General features: G+C 45.4%; 1 protein-coding gene across 4 annotated transcripts in view; it reads left to right on the top strand.

The window, feature by feature from the left end:
* Window positions 1–16,348, top strand: part of HDAC5 (histone deacetylase 5) — a 196,839-nt gene that overhangs the window by 116,863 nt on the left and 63,628 nt on the right. For all 4 annotated transcript variants that reach the window (XM_015423183.1, XM_015423184.1, XM_015423182.1 and 1 more), the window contains 2 exons: window positions 824–1,089; window positions 12,024–12,168. In XM_015423183.1, coding sequence (XP_015278669.1) covers window positions 824–1,089; window positions 12,024–12,168 — 411 coding nt within the window. The remainder of the gene's footprint in view (window positions 1–823; window positions 1,090–12,023; window positions 12,169–16,348) is intronic.

The raw sequence follows: 16,348 nt of genomic DNA, 5'->3' as shown, positions 1-16,348 counted from the left end.
GAGAGGCATTGGAGTAGGCCATATAGTGTAGGCTTTCTCATGCCACAGTGACATGAAAAAGAGCAGTTTCTGTCAGAGCTCTCTCAGCCCCACCTACCTCACAGGGTGGCTGTTGTGGGGAGGGGAAGGGAGTTCGTAAGCCACTCTGAGACTCCTTTGGGTAGTGAAGGGCAGGGTATAAATCCAATCTCTTCTTCTTCATTCTGCTGCCTCCAGGTGTCTGTCTGTCTCTCCCTGCAGGAATTGGGAGGTCCTTTGTCTGACTTCCTGTTCTTGACATCTCTGTTTCATCTCTGGTTGCCAGCAGGCCCTGTGCCAAACCATGGACCTCAGTGACACCTGGCTGTTCCAATCTTTGTTGTCACCACACTACCACCTGCTGCCACCTTGGTCTCCTTGACTCCCTGATCTGTAGTTGCCTAGACTGCAAAGTACCCTCGCCTGTTCATTTCTTTCTTGCTTAATACCCACAATTGTAGCCTTTTAAGAGCATTTCCTATTCAAGTAATCTTTCACAACCATCACAGAGCTGCAGAATTCTGTCAAGATTATTGGGGCGGCAACAGTCATTTCCAAACAGACACGGTGTTTGTGAACTTTCCATGACATCACAGCAGCCTAGTCAATAGTTAGGTGGGCCTCACAAGCCATCAGATAGCAGTTGTGCCATGAGGACTGTGCCTGTCTAAGGATTTTGCCATACAAGTATGAAGGTTATAAGTACAGAGTTCTGTTGTTTTTTTAAGGCAAAACCTCAGCTCTTCTCATGGTCGTAAAAGATCCTTACTGGTTGAAACCACTGTTCTTCTTCTCTCCTCCGTAGCTGTGGACTTGAAGCCGGTGCTTCCAGTGGTGATGCAGAGTTCCTGCAACAACAGCAGCAACAGCAGCCCGGTGGACTTGCGGATGGATGCCCGGCCCAGCATGCCTAGCGTGGACCCTGCCGTCCGGGAACAGCAGCTGCAGCAGGAACTCCTGGCCCTGAAACAGCAGCAGCATTTGCAGAAGCAGTTGCTCTTTGCTGAGTTTCAGAAGCAGCATGAGCACCTAACGCGGCAGCATGAAGTCCAGTTGCAGAAGCACCTCAAGGTAATTTGGAGGGGAAACTAGGAAGGTTGCCTTGTCCGGACCACTCGGTCTGTCAGGCTGGGTGTGTTGTCCATTTTGAGTGACGGTGGCTGTCGTGGGTCAAAGCCCTCTTGACAACTGTTTAAACTGCAGATGCTTGAGGACTGATCCTGGGGACCATGTACACACAAAGTATGTGCTTTGCCACTAAACGACAGCCCCTCCCATCTGCTGATAATAACACCCAACTCTGTTTTTCTGCCTTCTTTTTGCAAAATCAAAGTACATCATTGAGTGTCTTGAACAAGCATGTGGACACTGTTTATTGACTGGAGGGATAAAGTGTGCTTTGATCCAGACTACGCACATATATTGATTGCGGGTAGACTTAGAGATAAAGGATGGTGGAATGGATTCATCCTTCCTCCAAGAAGCCTTCCTCCAGCTTAGGGAGGCTCACTCCAAGTTAAGTGACTTATCCTACAATGGGACCGCCTCTCCCTGTATACCCCCTAAGAACATTACACTCACGGAACAAAGACCTACTGATGGTTCCTGGGCCAAGAAATGTTAGATTAAGAACATAAGAGAAGCCAATGTTGGATCAGGCCAATGGCCCATCCAGTAGAACACTCTGTCACACAGTGGCCAAAAACACCAGGTGCCATCAGGAGGTCCAGCAGTGAGGCCAGGACACTAGAAGCCCTCCCACTGTTGCCCTCCCCCCAAGCACCAAGAATACAGTGCATCACATGCCGCAGGGTGAGAGTTCCTATCTATACCTTGTGGCTAATAGCCACTGATGGACCTCTGCTCCATATGTTTATCTAGTTCCCTGTTGAAGCTGTCCATGCTTGTAGCAGGCACCGCCTCCTGTGGCAGTGAGTTCCATGTGTTAATCACTCTTTGGGTGAAGAAGTACTTACTTTTGTCTGTTCTAACCCGACTGCTCAGCAATTTCATGGAGTGCCCATGAGTTCTTGTATTGTGAGAAAGGGAGAAAAGTACTTCTTTCTCTACCTGCTCTATCCCATGCATAATCTTATAAACTTCTTATCATGTCACCCCTCAGGTGTTATTTCTCCAAGCTAAAGAGCCCCAAGCGTTTTAACCTTCCTTCACAGGGAAAGTGTTCCAACCCTTTTATCATTCCAGTTGCCCTTTTCTGCACTTTTTTCCAATGCTATAATATCCTTTTTGAGGTCTGGTGACCAGAACTGTACACAGTACTCCAAATGCGGTCGCACCATTGATTTCTACCAGGGCGTTATGATACTGGCTGATTTGTTTTCAATTCCTTCAACCAGAGCCAGAGCCTCCTCTGCCCTGGCCCCAGCCTGGTGGAGCAGCTTCCAGTTGAGACTCAGGCCCTGGGAGACCTGTCACAGTTCCTCAGGGCCTGCAAAACAGAGCTGTTCCACCAGGCCTATGGCCAATGCTCCTGACAGAGAAAAATAAAAACTCTCTGATGGGATTTCCTTTTGCCCCCTTTCTCTGCCCTTCCCCCAGCATGACTAAATCTTTCCCTCATGTGGGGAAAAATTATGTTTTTATTGTAATTTTATGTGTTATCTGCTGCTACGGTTAGTAACTTAAAGTGTATTTTGAATTGTCTTAATTAAATTATGTTTGTTGTTGTTATAATATTTTGGTACTCACCCTAAGACCTGTGCTAGCAGGGGAGGGCAAGTCAGAAATAGAACAAACAAAAAAATAAAGAAGGCTCCTTAAGGTGGAGGGAGGCTTCAAATGTTGCTCTGTGGAGTGGCAGGATAGGGATATGTTTGTGTCCATTTTAGTTGTTCTACTGGTACAATAGCGGTCACCTTTCCCTTGGGAGAGCGGCCGTGTAGAGTATGTGGATTCTCCATCCCAACCTGTCACCTTTGATGTGGAAATTGCAGCCATCGTCAATGCTCTGGGAGCTTCCTGTTTAGACTCCTGGCAATCCCTTCTACATAGCATTACCTTTGAAAATGGCCTGGAAAATGCAGCTGGTGCAGAACATTTTGGCTCACTTCCAGTTGGCGCAAGGCTCATGTGTTTCTGAACCCAGTGTAGTCCTACCGCTCTGCTCAACTAAGCGCAGAGCCTTCCTCTAGCGAAAGAGGCTCTTAACACTGGTGAAAGGTTGGATGGGACAGAGGAAGGAACCATACTTTGCTGCAGGCTGTTTCTTTGGTTTTTGCTGTTAAAACCCAAAATGGCTTTGGTCCTGCAAGACTGAGGCCCTTTCCATGGCTTCAGATCTTCTGGTGACATATTATTTATTTATTTATTTATTTATTTATTTAGTAATTCAATTTATACCCCGCCTTCCCTGCCAAGGCAGGCTCAGGGCAGCTTACATAAAAATGCATATAAATACAATTAAAATCCATCATAAAAACATCCATAGACAAATCAATTGTCAGTTATCCTGATAGTGCTGGAACAGTACTCAAATAAAGTGCAAGAGCAAAGATTTCTAGATTAAACAATACTACATAGGTGACAGTCATGATGGTATTCTCACATCAGCTCAGTTTGGTCGACTAATTTATGCGGCGAGGCAGGCTGAAGGTGGTAAAGCCAGGGAACAGAGTTACTCCTTGGTGTTTGAAGGGGCTCCTAATCGAAGGCCTAGTGGAAGAGCTCCATCTTGCAGGCCCTGCAGAGCTGTAAGAAGCGAATCCAGTATGCTATTGGTAGCCAGTGCAGTGCTTTCAGCACAGGTTGGATGTGCTCCCACATAGAGAGACCCATTGACAGCCTGGCCGCAGCATTTTGCACCAGTTGCAGCTTCTGGATTTGGGACAAGGGCAGCCCCATGTAGAGAGCATTACAGTAGTCTCATCTCGAGGTGACCATCACATGGATCACTGTTGCCAAGTCGTTGCATTCAAGGAAGGGAACCAACTGCTTAATCAGCCGAAGATAGTAAAAGGCTGACTTGGCAGTGGCTGCTACCTGGGCCTCCATTGTTAAAGAGGCATCCAAGACCACTCCCAGACTCCTAACCTCCAGCACTGGCACCAACTGTGCCCTGTCGAAGCTCGGGAGTGGGATCCTTGCCTTTGGGCCACCCCGGCTCAGGCACAGGACCTCCGTCTTTGTCGGATTCAGTTTCAGTCAACTCAATGTAAGCCTACCAGCCACTGCTTGTACCACCTGGTCCAGATCTTCCAGTGTAGAGTCAGACTGGCCACCCAACAACAGACAGAGCTGGGTGTCATCTGCATATTGATGTCGAACAGCATCAGGGAAAGTACCACCCCTTGAGGCACTCCACAGGTCAGTGGATGCCTTTGGGACAGTTGTTCCCCTAGCACCATCCTTTGTCCCTGACCCTGGAGGAAGGATGTGAGCCATTGCAAGACAAGCCCCTGAACTCCAGAGTCGGCAAAGCGGCGGATCAGTAGCTGATGGTTGACCATGTCGAATGCTGCCGACAGCTAAGGGATACAGCACTGCCGATCCACCTCGGTCCAGGCACCTCTGGAGGTCATCCATGAGAGTGACCAGTGCTGTCTCTGTCCTGTGTCCTGGACAGAAGCCGGACTTGAAGGGGTCTAGGATGGAAGCATCGTCCAAAAGGCTCTGTACCTGGACTTTTGATTAACTTGCCCAGTTTGAAACCGGCCGGTAGTTAGCCAATTTGGCCGGATCCAAGGATGGATTTTCAAGAGGTTTTTTTCAAGTTTTGCTGTAGGTTCCATCTTTTACCCAAATAATGGTTTACCAAGGCAAGGATAGGAGCCTTTTCTGAGTGCCGTGGCACTTAACTTTTTGGAACTCCTTGCTAAGGGATACAGCTAGAATGTGAGTCCATCTGTCCTTATATCCTTATGGAGAGTGGAGTGATTTCAGATGCCAAATGACAATAGCAGGTGAATGACAGTAGCTGTATCTGAAGAGGTGAGCAATGACTCACAAAAGCTCGTACCCTGCTACAAATTTTCTTAGTCTTTAAGGTACTACTGGACTCTTTCTTTTTTTCTGCTGCTGCAGGCATACTGACATGGCTACCCATCTTGATCTTGCTAAGGGAGGATTGTCTGACCATCCTTCCTTACTGGTTTCCAGTGCCTAGTAAAGATATTTCTGTATCAAAAAGCTTTCTCATGTTTCTTACGCCATAAGTGAGGATTGACTCCCCCCCCCCTTAAGTTTTCTTACTGCTTGTTTATTGTTTGTATCACATTTGTAGGGTCTTAAAATTGTATAGTGGTGTTAGTATTTTAGCTTTGGTGTTCAGGGTGATTTTATTTTGCAGTATTTGTGACTTCTTGTACATTGTCTTGGGCACACGATGGGTTCAAAAAGGGCAGGTGGTAAATAACCCCTCTCTTTTCATTTATTTAAACACCCACTGGCCAGTTTTGATATGACCTCTTGTAGCAAGTATTGCAGATAATTTACAAGCTTCGCTACTGTGCATTTATTTTCTGCCTATCAGATTTTTAGTTTCTTCCTTCAAAGCTTACGTTGCTCTCCTTTCCTTTGTACTTCATCAGAACAACCCTCTGGGGGATAAAATGAGAGGAGAATGATATAAGCTATTTTGTGTCCTTATTGGGGAGAAAGGTGGGATATGAATAAAGTAAATAAATAAATAATATAGCACAGCATCTGTGGGTGTCAGTGCTCAAGCTTTCTTGGAAGCCCACACCCTTTGACCTAATAAGAACATAAGAGAAGCCAATGTTGGATCAGGCCAGTGGCCCATCTAGTCCAACACTCTGCCACACAGTGGCCAAAAATACCAGGTGCCATCAGGACTGAGAGTTCCTAGAAGCCCTCCCACTGTTGCCCCCCCAAGCACCAAGAATACAGAGCATCACTTGCCCCAGCCTGAGAGTTCCTATCTATACCTTGTGGCTAATAGCCACTGATGGACTTCTGCTCCTTATGTTTATTTAATTCCCTCTTGAAGCCGTCCATGCTTGTAGCCGCCACCACCTCCTGTGGCTGTAATAACTTGAGAAGCCCTGGCTCCCTAAATCCTAAACATGTAGGATATGGGTTTGGGTATTTGAGTGGTGAGGTCCTCTGCACATGCCCAGAGACAGTGGGTTAGATCCAACTATGTCTGAGTAGCCTTTCTCCAGCTTAAGGAGCTCTGCCTCCAGCAGAAGAGCCAATTAGATTGGAGGAAGGCTCCTTGCACTGGAGGAAGACTGCAGCTGAAGAGAAAGGTGGAGTATAAATATTATAATAAACGAGTGGAAGATCTCTGCTAGTAAAAGTGATCTAGGCTTCCTGCTGGCGAAAAAAGAGGGGAGGCAATGCTCCCTCTAAGCCGTGGAGTCTTGTGAGTAAAAATTCTACTTTATGAGCTACTGGCATTAAAGTTGTGAGCGAGTGATTTGGCTGCTGGATAAATTAGTTTGCTCTGGAGCCATCCTTCCTGAGCTAAGACAAAAATCTATGAGCCGGAGGCTAAAAAACTGTGAGCTAGCTCACACTAACTCAGCTTAGAAGGAACACTGGAGGGGGTCCCCTTTGATCATCTTGAAAGGCTGTGTTGGGGATCATGGGACCAGCATGGACAAAAGCTATGTGGGACGGAGGCCATAGTAAGGAGAGTTGGGTGAGATGGTGCAAAAGAACTGGTTGGATCACAGTCACTGTTTCCCTCTAATTCTTCTGTTCTCAGGAGTTACTCAGCTGCCAGAGGAGGCAAGAGATCTGGATAGCTTAATGTCTCAGACAGTTAAAGTCCATAGTAGCTAAAATTGCTTTGTTAGCTTCTTTTAGTGGGGTTCATTCTTATAGATAGCCTGTCCCTAGGAATACATGATCGTGTTTGTCCCTAGGAATACCTGTTAATGTGCATCAGGTTATTCATACTTAAAAGGAACCCTCCTGCCTTTAAGAGAAAAATGTGTCATGTATTCCAGGATCCAGCTGACAAAGTTGGCACTTATGCCCTGGGAAGCTGTGACTTTAGGTAAATGCTGCATCTCATGCTGTATCATGGGCTGTGCTTCCCCCTCCCTTTTTTAAACATGAAAATTTAAAAAGTTATCTATGGTTGCGATGATTAGGCATCAGCAGCTGGTGTCTGGATGAACGTCTTGCAACCGCCTCTGTTCTAGCCATCTTCCCATATTTCCATTTCTTCCGTATCTTATTTAAAAATAATAAAACTGGGTTAGATGTAGATCTACTTATTCAGCAGTCCTTTTGAAGGGTGACATCTTTTCAACTTTGACTTCCATTCTCTTCTGGTTTGACACCCATCTACCCTCCCACTTGCTTCTCAGTCTCTTACAAAGACATCTTTTCCAGTATTCTTGGATTTTGTACTGTATAGGAGCGAGATTTAGTCTGGCTGTTTGTGCCAGTGTGGTGTGACTAACCCCCTACTCTCAGCCCACCACATGCACACACCGAGATTTCTCCAGGGATTAAAAGAACAGCTCATATTGTGGGAAGAAGAAGGCCTGATGCATGCTGGATAAAATACTGTTGTGACCATGTGTTCGCAGGAAGATAAGTCTACACTTGAGGTGTCTGAGTCTGTACGATTGGGGCCCACTTACTAGGGGGTCCAGGCATAATCGAAAAATCTCTCTTGCACTGCCTCTCTGAAGGAACTGCAGTTTTTTTGTTTTTGTTTTTTTAGAACTCAGCATGATAATGATGCATATGGTCCAAGACAGATCTGGAATGGAAATGGACGCTGGAATAGAGTGGAATAATCAGAGTTAATTTATTCAGTAGGAACAAGATACATGCATGTAGTCCAAGTAACCAAACACTAAAATATCCACAACAAATGTGTAAATCAGGGATAGCCACCTGCAGCCTGCATTTTAGTAATGGCGTACCAGACCATTTTGCTTGGTACTCAAGGCCAAATCTGTGCCCAAGAAGTGGAGTCAGTTGCAGAACTACTGGGACTAGCGGTGCAGGGAGAAGGAAACAGATGTGGCTTATATCCATCATCACTCCCAGATCTGCACAGCCACCAGCTGAGACCACGGCAAATTCCTGAGATGGTTGGGAGCACTTCAGGGACCTGGCTTGCTCCAAGCATATCTGGCCAAGTATAACTCTCATCTCCCACCATCATATCCCTTTTGGTTGCTGGCACATCTTTACAGGTAGAGGCTGCAATTCTTTTTTGACACTTGGTCCAGAAAGGTTGCCTACCCCTGACTGAAATCATAGAGTTGGAAGGGGCCATATAGGCCTTTTAGTCCAACCCCCTGCTCAATGCAGGATCAGCCTAATGCATTCCTGACAAGTGTTCGTCCAGCCGCTGCTTGAAGACTGGTAGTGAGGGGGAGCACACCACCTCCCTAGGCAGCCAATTTCACTGCTGAACTACTCTTACATTAAAAAAAAATCCTAATATTCAGCCAGAAATTCTCCACCTGTAATTTAAACCCATGATTGCGAGTCCTATCCTTTGCTACCAACAGGAACAGCTCCCTGCCATCCTCTAAGTGACAGCCTTCCAGATACTTAAAGAGAGCAATCATGTCCCCCCTCAACCTCCTCTTCGCCAGACTGAACATTCCCAAGTCTTTCAGCCTTTCCTCATCGGGCTTGGTCTCCAGGCCCCAATCATCTTGGTCATTCTCTTCTGCACCCGCTTCATTCTGTCCACATCCTTTTTGAAGTGAAGCTTCCAGAACGGCACACAGTACTCCAGGTGTGGCCTAACCAATGCGGTGTACAGTGTGGACTAGAAGAAGAAGAGATTGGATTTATACCCCTCCTTCACTACCCAAAGGAGTCTCAGAGAGGCTTACAATCTCCTTTCCCTTCCCCTCCCTACAACAGGGATCCTGTGAGGTAGGTAGGACTGAGAGAGCTCTTTCAAGAACTGCCCATGAGAGAACAGCTCTGAAAGGACTTGTAACTGACCCAAGGTCACACCAGCAGCTGCATGTGGAAGAGTGGGGAATCAAACCCGGTTCTCCCAAATTAGAGTTTGCACTCCTAACCACTACACCAAACTGGCTTTCTGTGACATCCTGGGATTTGGATGTTATGATAGTTCAATCTCCCACACAAAACCTTTGTACGACGCATAACTTCAGTGGAAAAAGTTTGGGGGGGTTCAAGGAGAAAGACAGCAAGGAACGTGGGGAAAAGATGTTATCTATTCTACATAGGGATGACATCTGATGTGGCAGTGTCAAAGTTGCCAGGAGTCCCAACAGACCTTGGACCCGTAGAAACCTGGAGGTCTGAAGTTCCTGGAGGAGAGGGTTGGTTGGAGTCCCAAGGAGATATCTGACCAGGGATTTGGGCAGTAGTCCAAAGGAGGTCTGGAGGGGAAGAGCATGTGGAGTGGAGTATACCTTGAGGGCAGCAAGTGAGCTAGACCCCAGGGTACGAAGTGAGGAATACCAAGGTTCCGCTAAGTACAGGTTGGGGAGATGAGGGGAGTTCTTGATGCAGGAGTAAAAGAAACAAAGCATTTGATTTTTATGAGTTGGTGGAGAAGTGGGGAGATTTGGGGTGTGACCAGAGACAGATTTCGAAATTGGTTGGGGAAGGAGACAGAAGTGTGACTGGGCCCTGGGAATGTCTCCCAGTGTGAAAGGCAGGAGGCAGAGAGGAGGTGTGACCAAGGTAATATCCAGGCTGGAATACTTTCCAAATAAGGAGAGGTGAGTGTAGAGTAGCGCAAGTTGCAGTGGTAGTGAAGTCGATAAAATAAAGCAGTTGCTGCTGCTGCTAAGGGCTACGGAGAAGTGCTTGGGCAAAACATAGTCTTGGGGTCGTCTTCTAGTAACCCTCCCTCCCCCAGATGCTGTCAGCAGATAACATAGCATATTTTAGAACATGGAATGTCAACATAACAAATGTTTTTTTTTGTAGTTTAGTATGTAGTATTTAAATGCTGATAAATTTATTAATACTTATGAATGCTGATTCACTAGGTTGGCGAATAGCCTTCTGTGTGTCACTACCCTTTGGCCAAAGGTTGGATAGGCATAACCTTGCTTGTTCACTAACCTTAGGCAATATGAGCTGTTATGTTGGAAGCCTTTAGTCCACCACCACCACCACAGGTGTGGCAGCTGCTGCTCATTCACTTGTCTGACCTCTCACCCGACAGCATCTTGCTGTGTGACACCCGTAACACGGAGCCAACCTTTGTGCTTTCCCAGGACCTTTGCAAGAGAGAAGGTGCTGGGGCAGACAGACTTTTCTGGAGTCCATTTAGACTTCTAAACTAGGGCTCTGCTCTTCAAATATTAATCCCATGTCAGAAAGTCAGGACAGTCATGATTATCATTTTCATTAAATATCGTGAGCAGTGTTATCATGTTGGAAAATTGTGTTAGGATATTGGAACAATATCAGTACTCCCCTAAATGGTGCAGAGTTGTTTTCTGTTGCCCCAGAAGGTTGGACCAGAACCAGCGGGCTGAAATGAAATCAAAAGAGTTCTTACACTTAGTTTCTGTATGTTGCCAAAGAGCAGATAAAACGCATGAACAATGATAAATCAAAAGTTCAGGAGCGAGTCAAGCACTACCTGCTCAGCCCAGGAGTGTACCTGGAATTGTCTCTAATATTAAAATATGTCCCTATATTGCAAGCAAGGATTTGACGGATTACAGGAGAAGGGATGAGAGATGGAACTGTGCAAGATGAATTTAAGGGGAAAAAATTTAAAAGCCAGTTTGAATGATTTATGCTGTTTATATTCAACACGGATTAGATAATAAGGCTGAGATTAAGAACAAAAATAATTGTTGTAGGTGTGGTGGATTTGTTATTCTGTGTTGTTGAAAAAGATAAATGTTATTATAGGACTTTGTATGTAGGTAATCTTGTTGATCTTGTATATATGTATGATATAGGCTTATAAAATCAAATAAATATATTGTGCAAAAAAAAAAAGAATTTTCAGCTAAACATTAGGAAGAATTTCCTGACAGAGCGGTTTCTCAGTGGAACAGGCTTCCTCGGGAGGTGGTCAGCTCTCCTTCTTTGGAGGTTTTCAGACAGAGGCTCGATGGCCATCTGACAGCAATGCTGATTCTGTGAGCTTAGACAGATCATGAGAGGGAGGGCAGGAAGGGTTGTATCAGTGCTTAGTACTCGTGGCCCTTCTGACACGCTGAGGGAAATGCTGATGGCCACTTTAGAGTCAGGAAGCAGTTGTTCTCCAGACCAGTTTGACCAGGGATCCTGGAGGGGTTTTTTTTTTGCCATCTTCTGGGCATGGACCAGGGGTCACGGGGTGTGGGGGGTAGTTGTGAATTTCCTGCATTGTGCAGGGGATTGGAGTAGATAGCCCTGGAGGTCCCTTTCAACTCTATGGTTCTATGAAACGGAGTGGAAACAATGCCCTTTCTGAAATTATCAAGTGAAATTAAAATGTTTTTTGAGCCTGCAGTGCCTCCCCCCCCAGCAGGAGCAGCCAGGGAGAAGGGACTGTGCTCCAGCTGGTCTGCAGCATATTGGCCCTTTAAAGGGCCATTATTTTCAACAGACAGTAGACCTGGCCTCTGGAGACCTGGTCTACCACCCATTGGAAATAAAGGCCTTTTAAAGTTTAAAGGGGGCATCTAAAGGGATGGACCAACTGTTCCCTTCTGGAGGCAATAGGAACAGTGAGGGAGGTAAAAGGCAAATAGAGGGCTCCCATGGCAGTGCCATGGCCCCATAAGTCCCCTCTAAACTCCACTATAGTATGCCTGACCTTGGAAGTTTGCTCTCGCTGTCTTTCAGCTTGCTCACCCCGACTCTAAACCTTTTGGGCTGTGAAAATGGTGGACATAAACCCTGCCAGTGATGCAGTTGTTAATGGCACAGGAGACTTTTGGCACTAGCCTGGAACCGGGGGCTTTCCCAACTCTTGTAGTCTCCTCTTTGTAAGCTGGGAGTCGGGGGGGGGGAGAGAAATCCTGCACTCCTTGAATTGTTGAAATATGTCAGGCTCTTTTGCCCCTTCTTGTCTGCTGTGGTGTTAATGCAATTCCCCCCTCCCCTTTCAGCAGCAGCAGGAGATGCTGGCCGCTAAGCGTCAGCAGGAGCTGGAGCAGCAGCGTAAGAGAGAACAGCAGCGGCAAGAAGAGCTGGAGAAGCAGCGTCTGGAGCAGCAGCTACTTATCTTGCGCAACAAGGAGAAAAGCAAAGAGAGTAAATTTTTGTTTTATTTTGTATTTCTTTAGATCACTGTATCCCAAGAGGTTGGGGTTGAATGGAAAGGAGCTAAAATGGTGTTATTTCCCAATCGTGTTTCTTTTTTTAAACAAAATCAAAAAAACCCTGGGTTGTTTTTTTTTGAGACTCAAGTTTTTTAAAACTCAGAAACAGTTACAGTGAAGCATAACTAAAAGAAAATTTAAAATCTATTAAGATCTCCCATTACGAGCATATATTTAAAAATGGTACAATCAGTGACTCCCAAAATTCAGATAGCAGTGGAAATCTTATTTCTAAATTAGAGTCTTAAGGGTTTGTTTGAAAGCTAGGGTTCCCAGCCATTTCTTTATCAAAGAACTACTTATAAGTGATAAAAAGTGAGGCGGCGGGCATCTACCTTGAGGTGAGGCGGAGGGCATCTACCTTAGTTGGCCTCCCTGCTTTAGTTCCCAATCTCCTGAAAAGGGCCCATTTGATTTCATCTTGTGGCTTCAACCAATTTAGATGAAATTGTTGCTACCTGTGTGTTTTTATTGCTTATTGTTTTAATGATTTTAATTTGATTTTATGTAACGAGTCTTGAACTCAGTTTCTTATGATTCACCCTGAGTCCGTTCTGGGGAGGGTGGATCCCCACTCACCCCCAAGCCATCATAGATGCCAGGAACTCTTCTGTTAGTAGGCAGATACCCCAGAAATTTTGTGGTGTCTTGTATGTGATTACAGGGAGGTGAATCAGTGCATAGTAACTAGAACCTAAAGGCAGGTCGCCCAATATGTCTCAGAAACATAATTCTATTCAATACAATTCTATGACATTTAAAATGTGTTAAGTACTTGCCCACTTTTTAATGAGCTGAAATTCATGTAAAGGAATGTCCCTGAAATGGCCAAACCCTGTAGTCCTGTTACAAAGGACTTCTTGTATCCTTATAAATCTTTAATTCCTAGGAATTTTGTAGCAGGGCATGGAGATAACAGCTTAACTTGGAAAGGATTAAAATTTATGGTGGAAATATGGGCTTTAAAAGTATGCTAAGAATTCCATTTTGTCTGTGATGCCTCTTTTTTAAAAAAAATTCAGTACAGGTGCTTCATACAGCATGTAATAAGGGAAGGCAGTTCTCTTTCATTTGAATTGCAGTATCTAGGAATGTTGCTGATTTTTAAAGAATGGAGAGTGGTGGTGCGTATGGTGGGCTTGTGTTTTCTCATTTATGTGAACGGACACATCTTTTTCTGGATCATTCTAAAATACAATTGTCCTCTCCCACAGTAGGGCATACTGAAGACAATATTCCTTAGAAACATACACACACACAAATGTTTAACATTTGAACATGAGAAATGTAGGTCGGCTATGACGTCATCATACCAAGGACAGGAATACACAAAGCATTCTTAGCATCTGGCCACTGCCTCCCACACCATTTCGTCTGTTTGCGTATATTTTGTCTCTGCTTCATAGGAGACTCTGAGCATCCAGCCACTCAGCTCTGTTTTCCTCTTCCCTCATTGGAGCATCCCTTTCTTGAAGCACAGGCTTCTCTGTTCGTTTCCATTTCAAAATCAAGGTTCTAGTCCTTCTTACGTTGTCTCACCTGACTCTTCCTCTCTCCTCCTGTTGTCGTTCTCTCAGTACTGTTGTGTGAGCTTCTGCCCACTTTTCCTCTTCTTATTTCTGTGTCTTCTGAATGCTGTTTTGGGGAGGTTTCATTCTGGCTGCTGAGAGAAACCATAAACAAAACTCTGTAAAAGAATCAGACCTGAGTAGTCACAAAATCCCTGATCTATAAACCTACAGTGGCACCGCCTGTCTGCTGTTCAAGGCATGCTCTCTCACCTTTTTTCAAACTTGCTTCCCTAAACTGTCTTCATCTTACCATCATTATGAGACCCGAAGAGCCACCTGTCTTTACATGAGTCCACCCACCAGGTCCTTCTGATGGTGCCTTCTAATCACTGTGTCCACATGGTATAGGGTTACCAACCTCAAGGTGAGGCCTGGAATTCTCCTGGAATTATAAATGGTCTACAGATTACAGAGATCAGTTCCCCTGGAGGAAATGGCAGCTTCAGAGCATTGACTCTGTGGTGTCACATCCTCTCATCAAACTCTGCCTTCCCCAGGCATCACTCCCAAATTTCCAAAGTTGGCTGCTTTGACATAGTGCCAGCCAGGCCATTGGCTTCTTAGTGGTGGCTCCTGTTGTTTAGGATGGGGTGTTTGAGGATATATGAGGATGTGTTATCATTTCACTGGGACTGGGTGACTATTTAGCTAGCATTTGGTTTTAGTTCAGTATGCCATATTTTAGATTTTTATTGATTTTCCTAAAGACAGTAATTAGCATGGTTTATACACTTGCATCTTTGATTGTATGCTACCTGGCTTCTGGAGAAGAGGGATATACATTTTTTAAAATAAAATCAATTGATATCTTGCCTCATCTCTCACTCTGAGCACCCCCTTCCTGCAGTCCTACTGTCACCAACAAATGTACACTAGACCAACACTACAGGTTGGATCCAACTCACTTTTTTCGCTTGATATTTCCCAATTCTCTTCCTTACTACAGTCCCTGTCCCACAAAGCTCTTGTCTGTGCAGGTCCCTTGATCGCCAGGATAGCCTTTTTTGGATAGTCAAAGGGGATCTCTCTCCTCTCTTTTTCACCACCACAAAAGTGGGCTCAGTCCCAGCCAGTGTTCCCTCTAAGCTGAGTTAGTGTGAGCTAGATCACAGTTTTTTAGCCTCCAGCTCACACATTTTTTGTCTTAGCTCAGGAAGGATGGCTCCAGAGCAGTAGCCAAGTGGCTTGCTCACGAATGCCAACAGCTCACAAGGTAGAATTTTTGCTCACAAGACTCCTCAGCTTAGAGGGGACATTGGTCCCAGCCCCTTTTCATTTCTATGTCTTGTGAAGTTAGTTGAGACTATTATGATAGTTGATTGTTTTAGCCTCTGTCCCCATAATACAAAAATAAAGCTACTAAGGCAATCCAGCTCTGCCAGGTCTCCAGCATCCCAAATCCTGAGACTCATGGGGTGGAGGTTGGCTGATGAGGTCACACTAAATAGCACTATATAAACGATAGTACTTCCACGTACATTCCAGGGATTATAGCATGATATCTGTGAACGTGTGCGGTCATGATCATGTAGCTTTGAAGAGGGCGGACTGTTTGTCACACAAATAACATGGAAATTAATTGCACTGAACACAAAGCTGGTTGAGTTGTTCGTGCCAGATTGTTGGCTGTCATCTTCAATTTACATGTGTGGTAGTTAACTATGAGCAGGAACACACCGAAGTCTTAAAAGAAGCTGTCAAGTGCACAGGCTAGATGACAGTGCTGATATTTCAAACTGCCGTCCGGAGAATTAGTGCCCAAACCTGAGTCCCTTGGCCTTGGCAACAACACTTGGACCAGACAGAAAGGGAAGTACCCTGTTTACCTGGAAGGAAAGCTGGCTAAGTTCTTTCCCGGGAGCACCATCAAGAAAAAGGGGGTTGTGTTAAATTTGCATTCAAGTTAGATGTATGTCTGGTAATTTAAGAAAAAAAAACTTTTTATGTCTAACCTTTTTTTTGGGGGGGGGGTCATCTTAAACATTCAGGGTCATCTTCCTTTTGAGATAAATATGGTCACTGTTTTACATAGGTGTAATTCCAGTTTGCAGCAGAATAAGGACATTATGGCTAGGGATGGGCAACCCCTGCAGAAGCCGTGGCAGCCCTTGAAAGTGTACTCAGAAGGCCGCTGTGGCACAGCTTTAAAGGTTTCTGACTGTTGCCTCGGGAGCCAGCATGTCTGGCCCACGAATGCTCTCACGAACTGAACGAACCACCGCAAAAACTATGGTGGTTTGTGGGTGGTTTGCAATCAGCATGACTGCGCTAGTCATGGTTTGTGATTGCACAGACTGACCCGAATCGTCACGAAATTTGGTTTGTGCCCATCCCTTTTATGACCATGTTACTTTACATCTGGTCAGCGATGGGAGGGTTTGAAGGCCAACCAGGTTCTCATCCTCTACTTCCCCAGAGCAGTCCTTCTGCCCTCAACAGTGGAAACTTGCTAAGATATTCACCCTACCGCTGAATTAAGTGGGGGGGGGGGAATCCCTCCCCTGTCCTGCCAGTCTCCTATAGTTCTGAGGGAACACAGGA

The sequence above is a fragment of the Gekko japonicus genome, unplaced genomic scaffold, assembly GCF_001447785.1.
Source record: "Gekko japonicus isolate JY-2015 unplaced genomic scaffold, Gekko_japonicus_V1.1 scaffold661, whole genome shotgun sequence".
Lineage (NCBI taxonomy): Eukaryota > Metazoa > Chordata > Lepidosauria > Squamata > Gekkonidae > Gekko > Gekko japonicus.
This window is presented reverse-complemented; position numbering and strand designations above follow the sequence as displayed.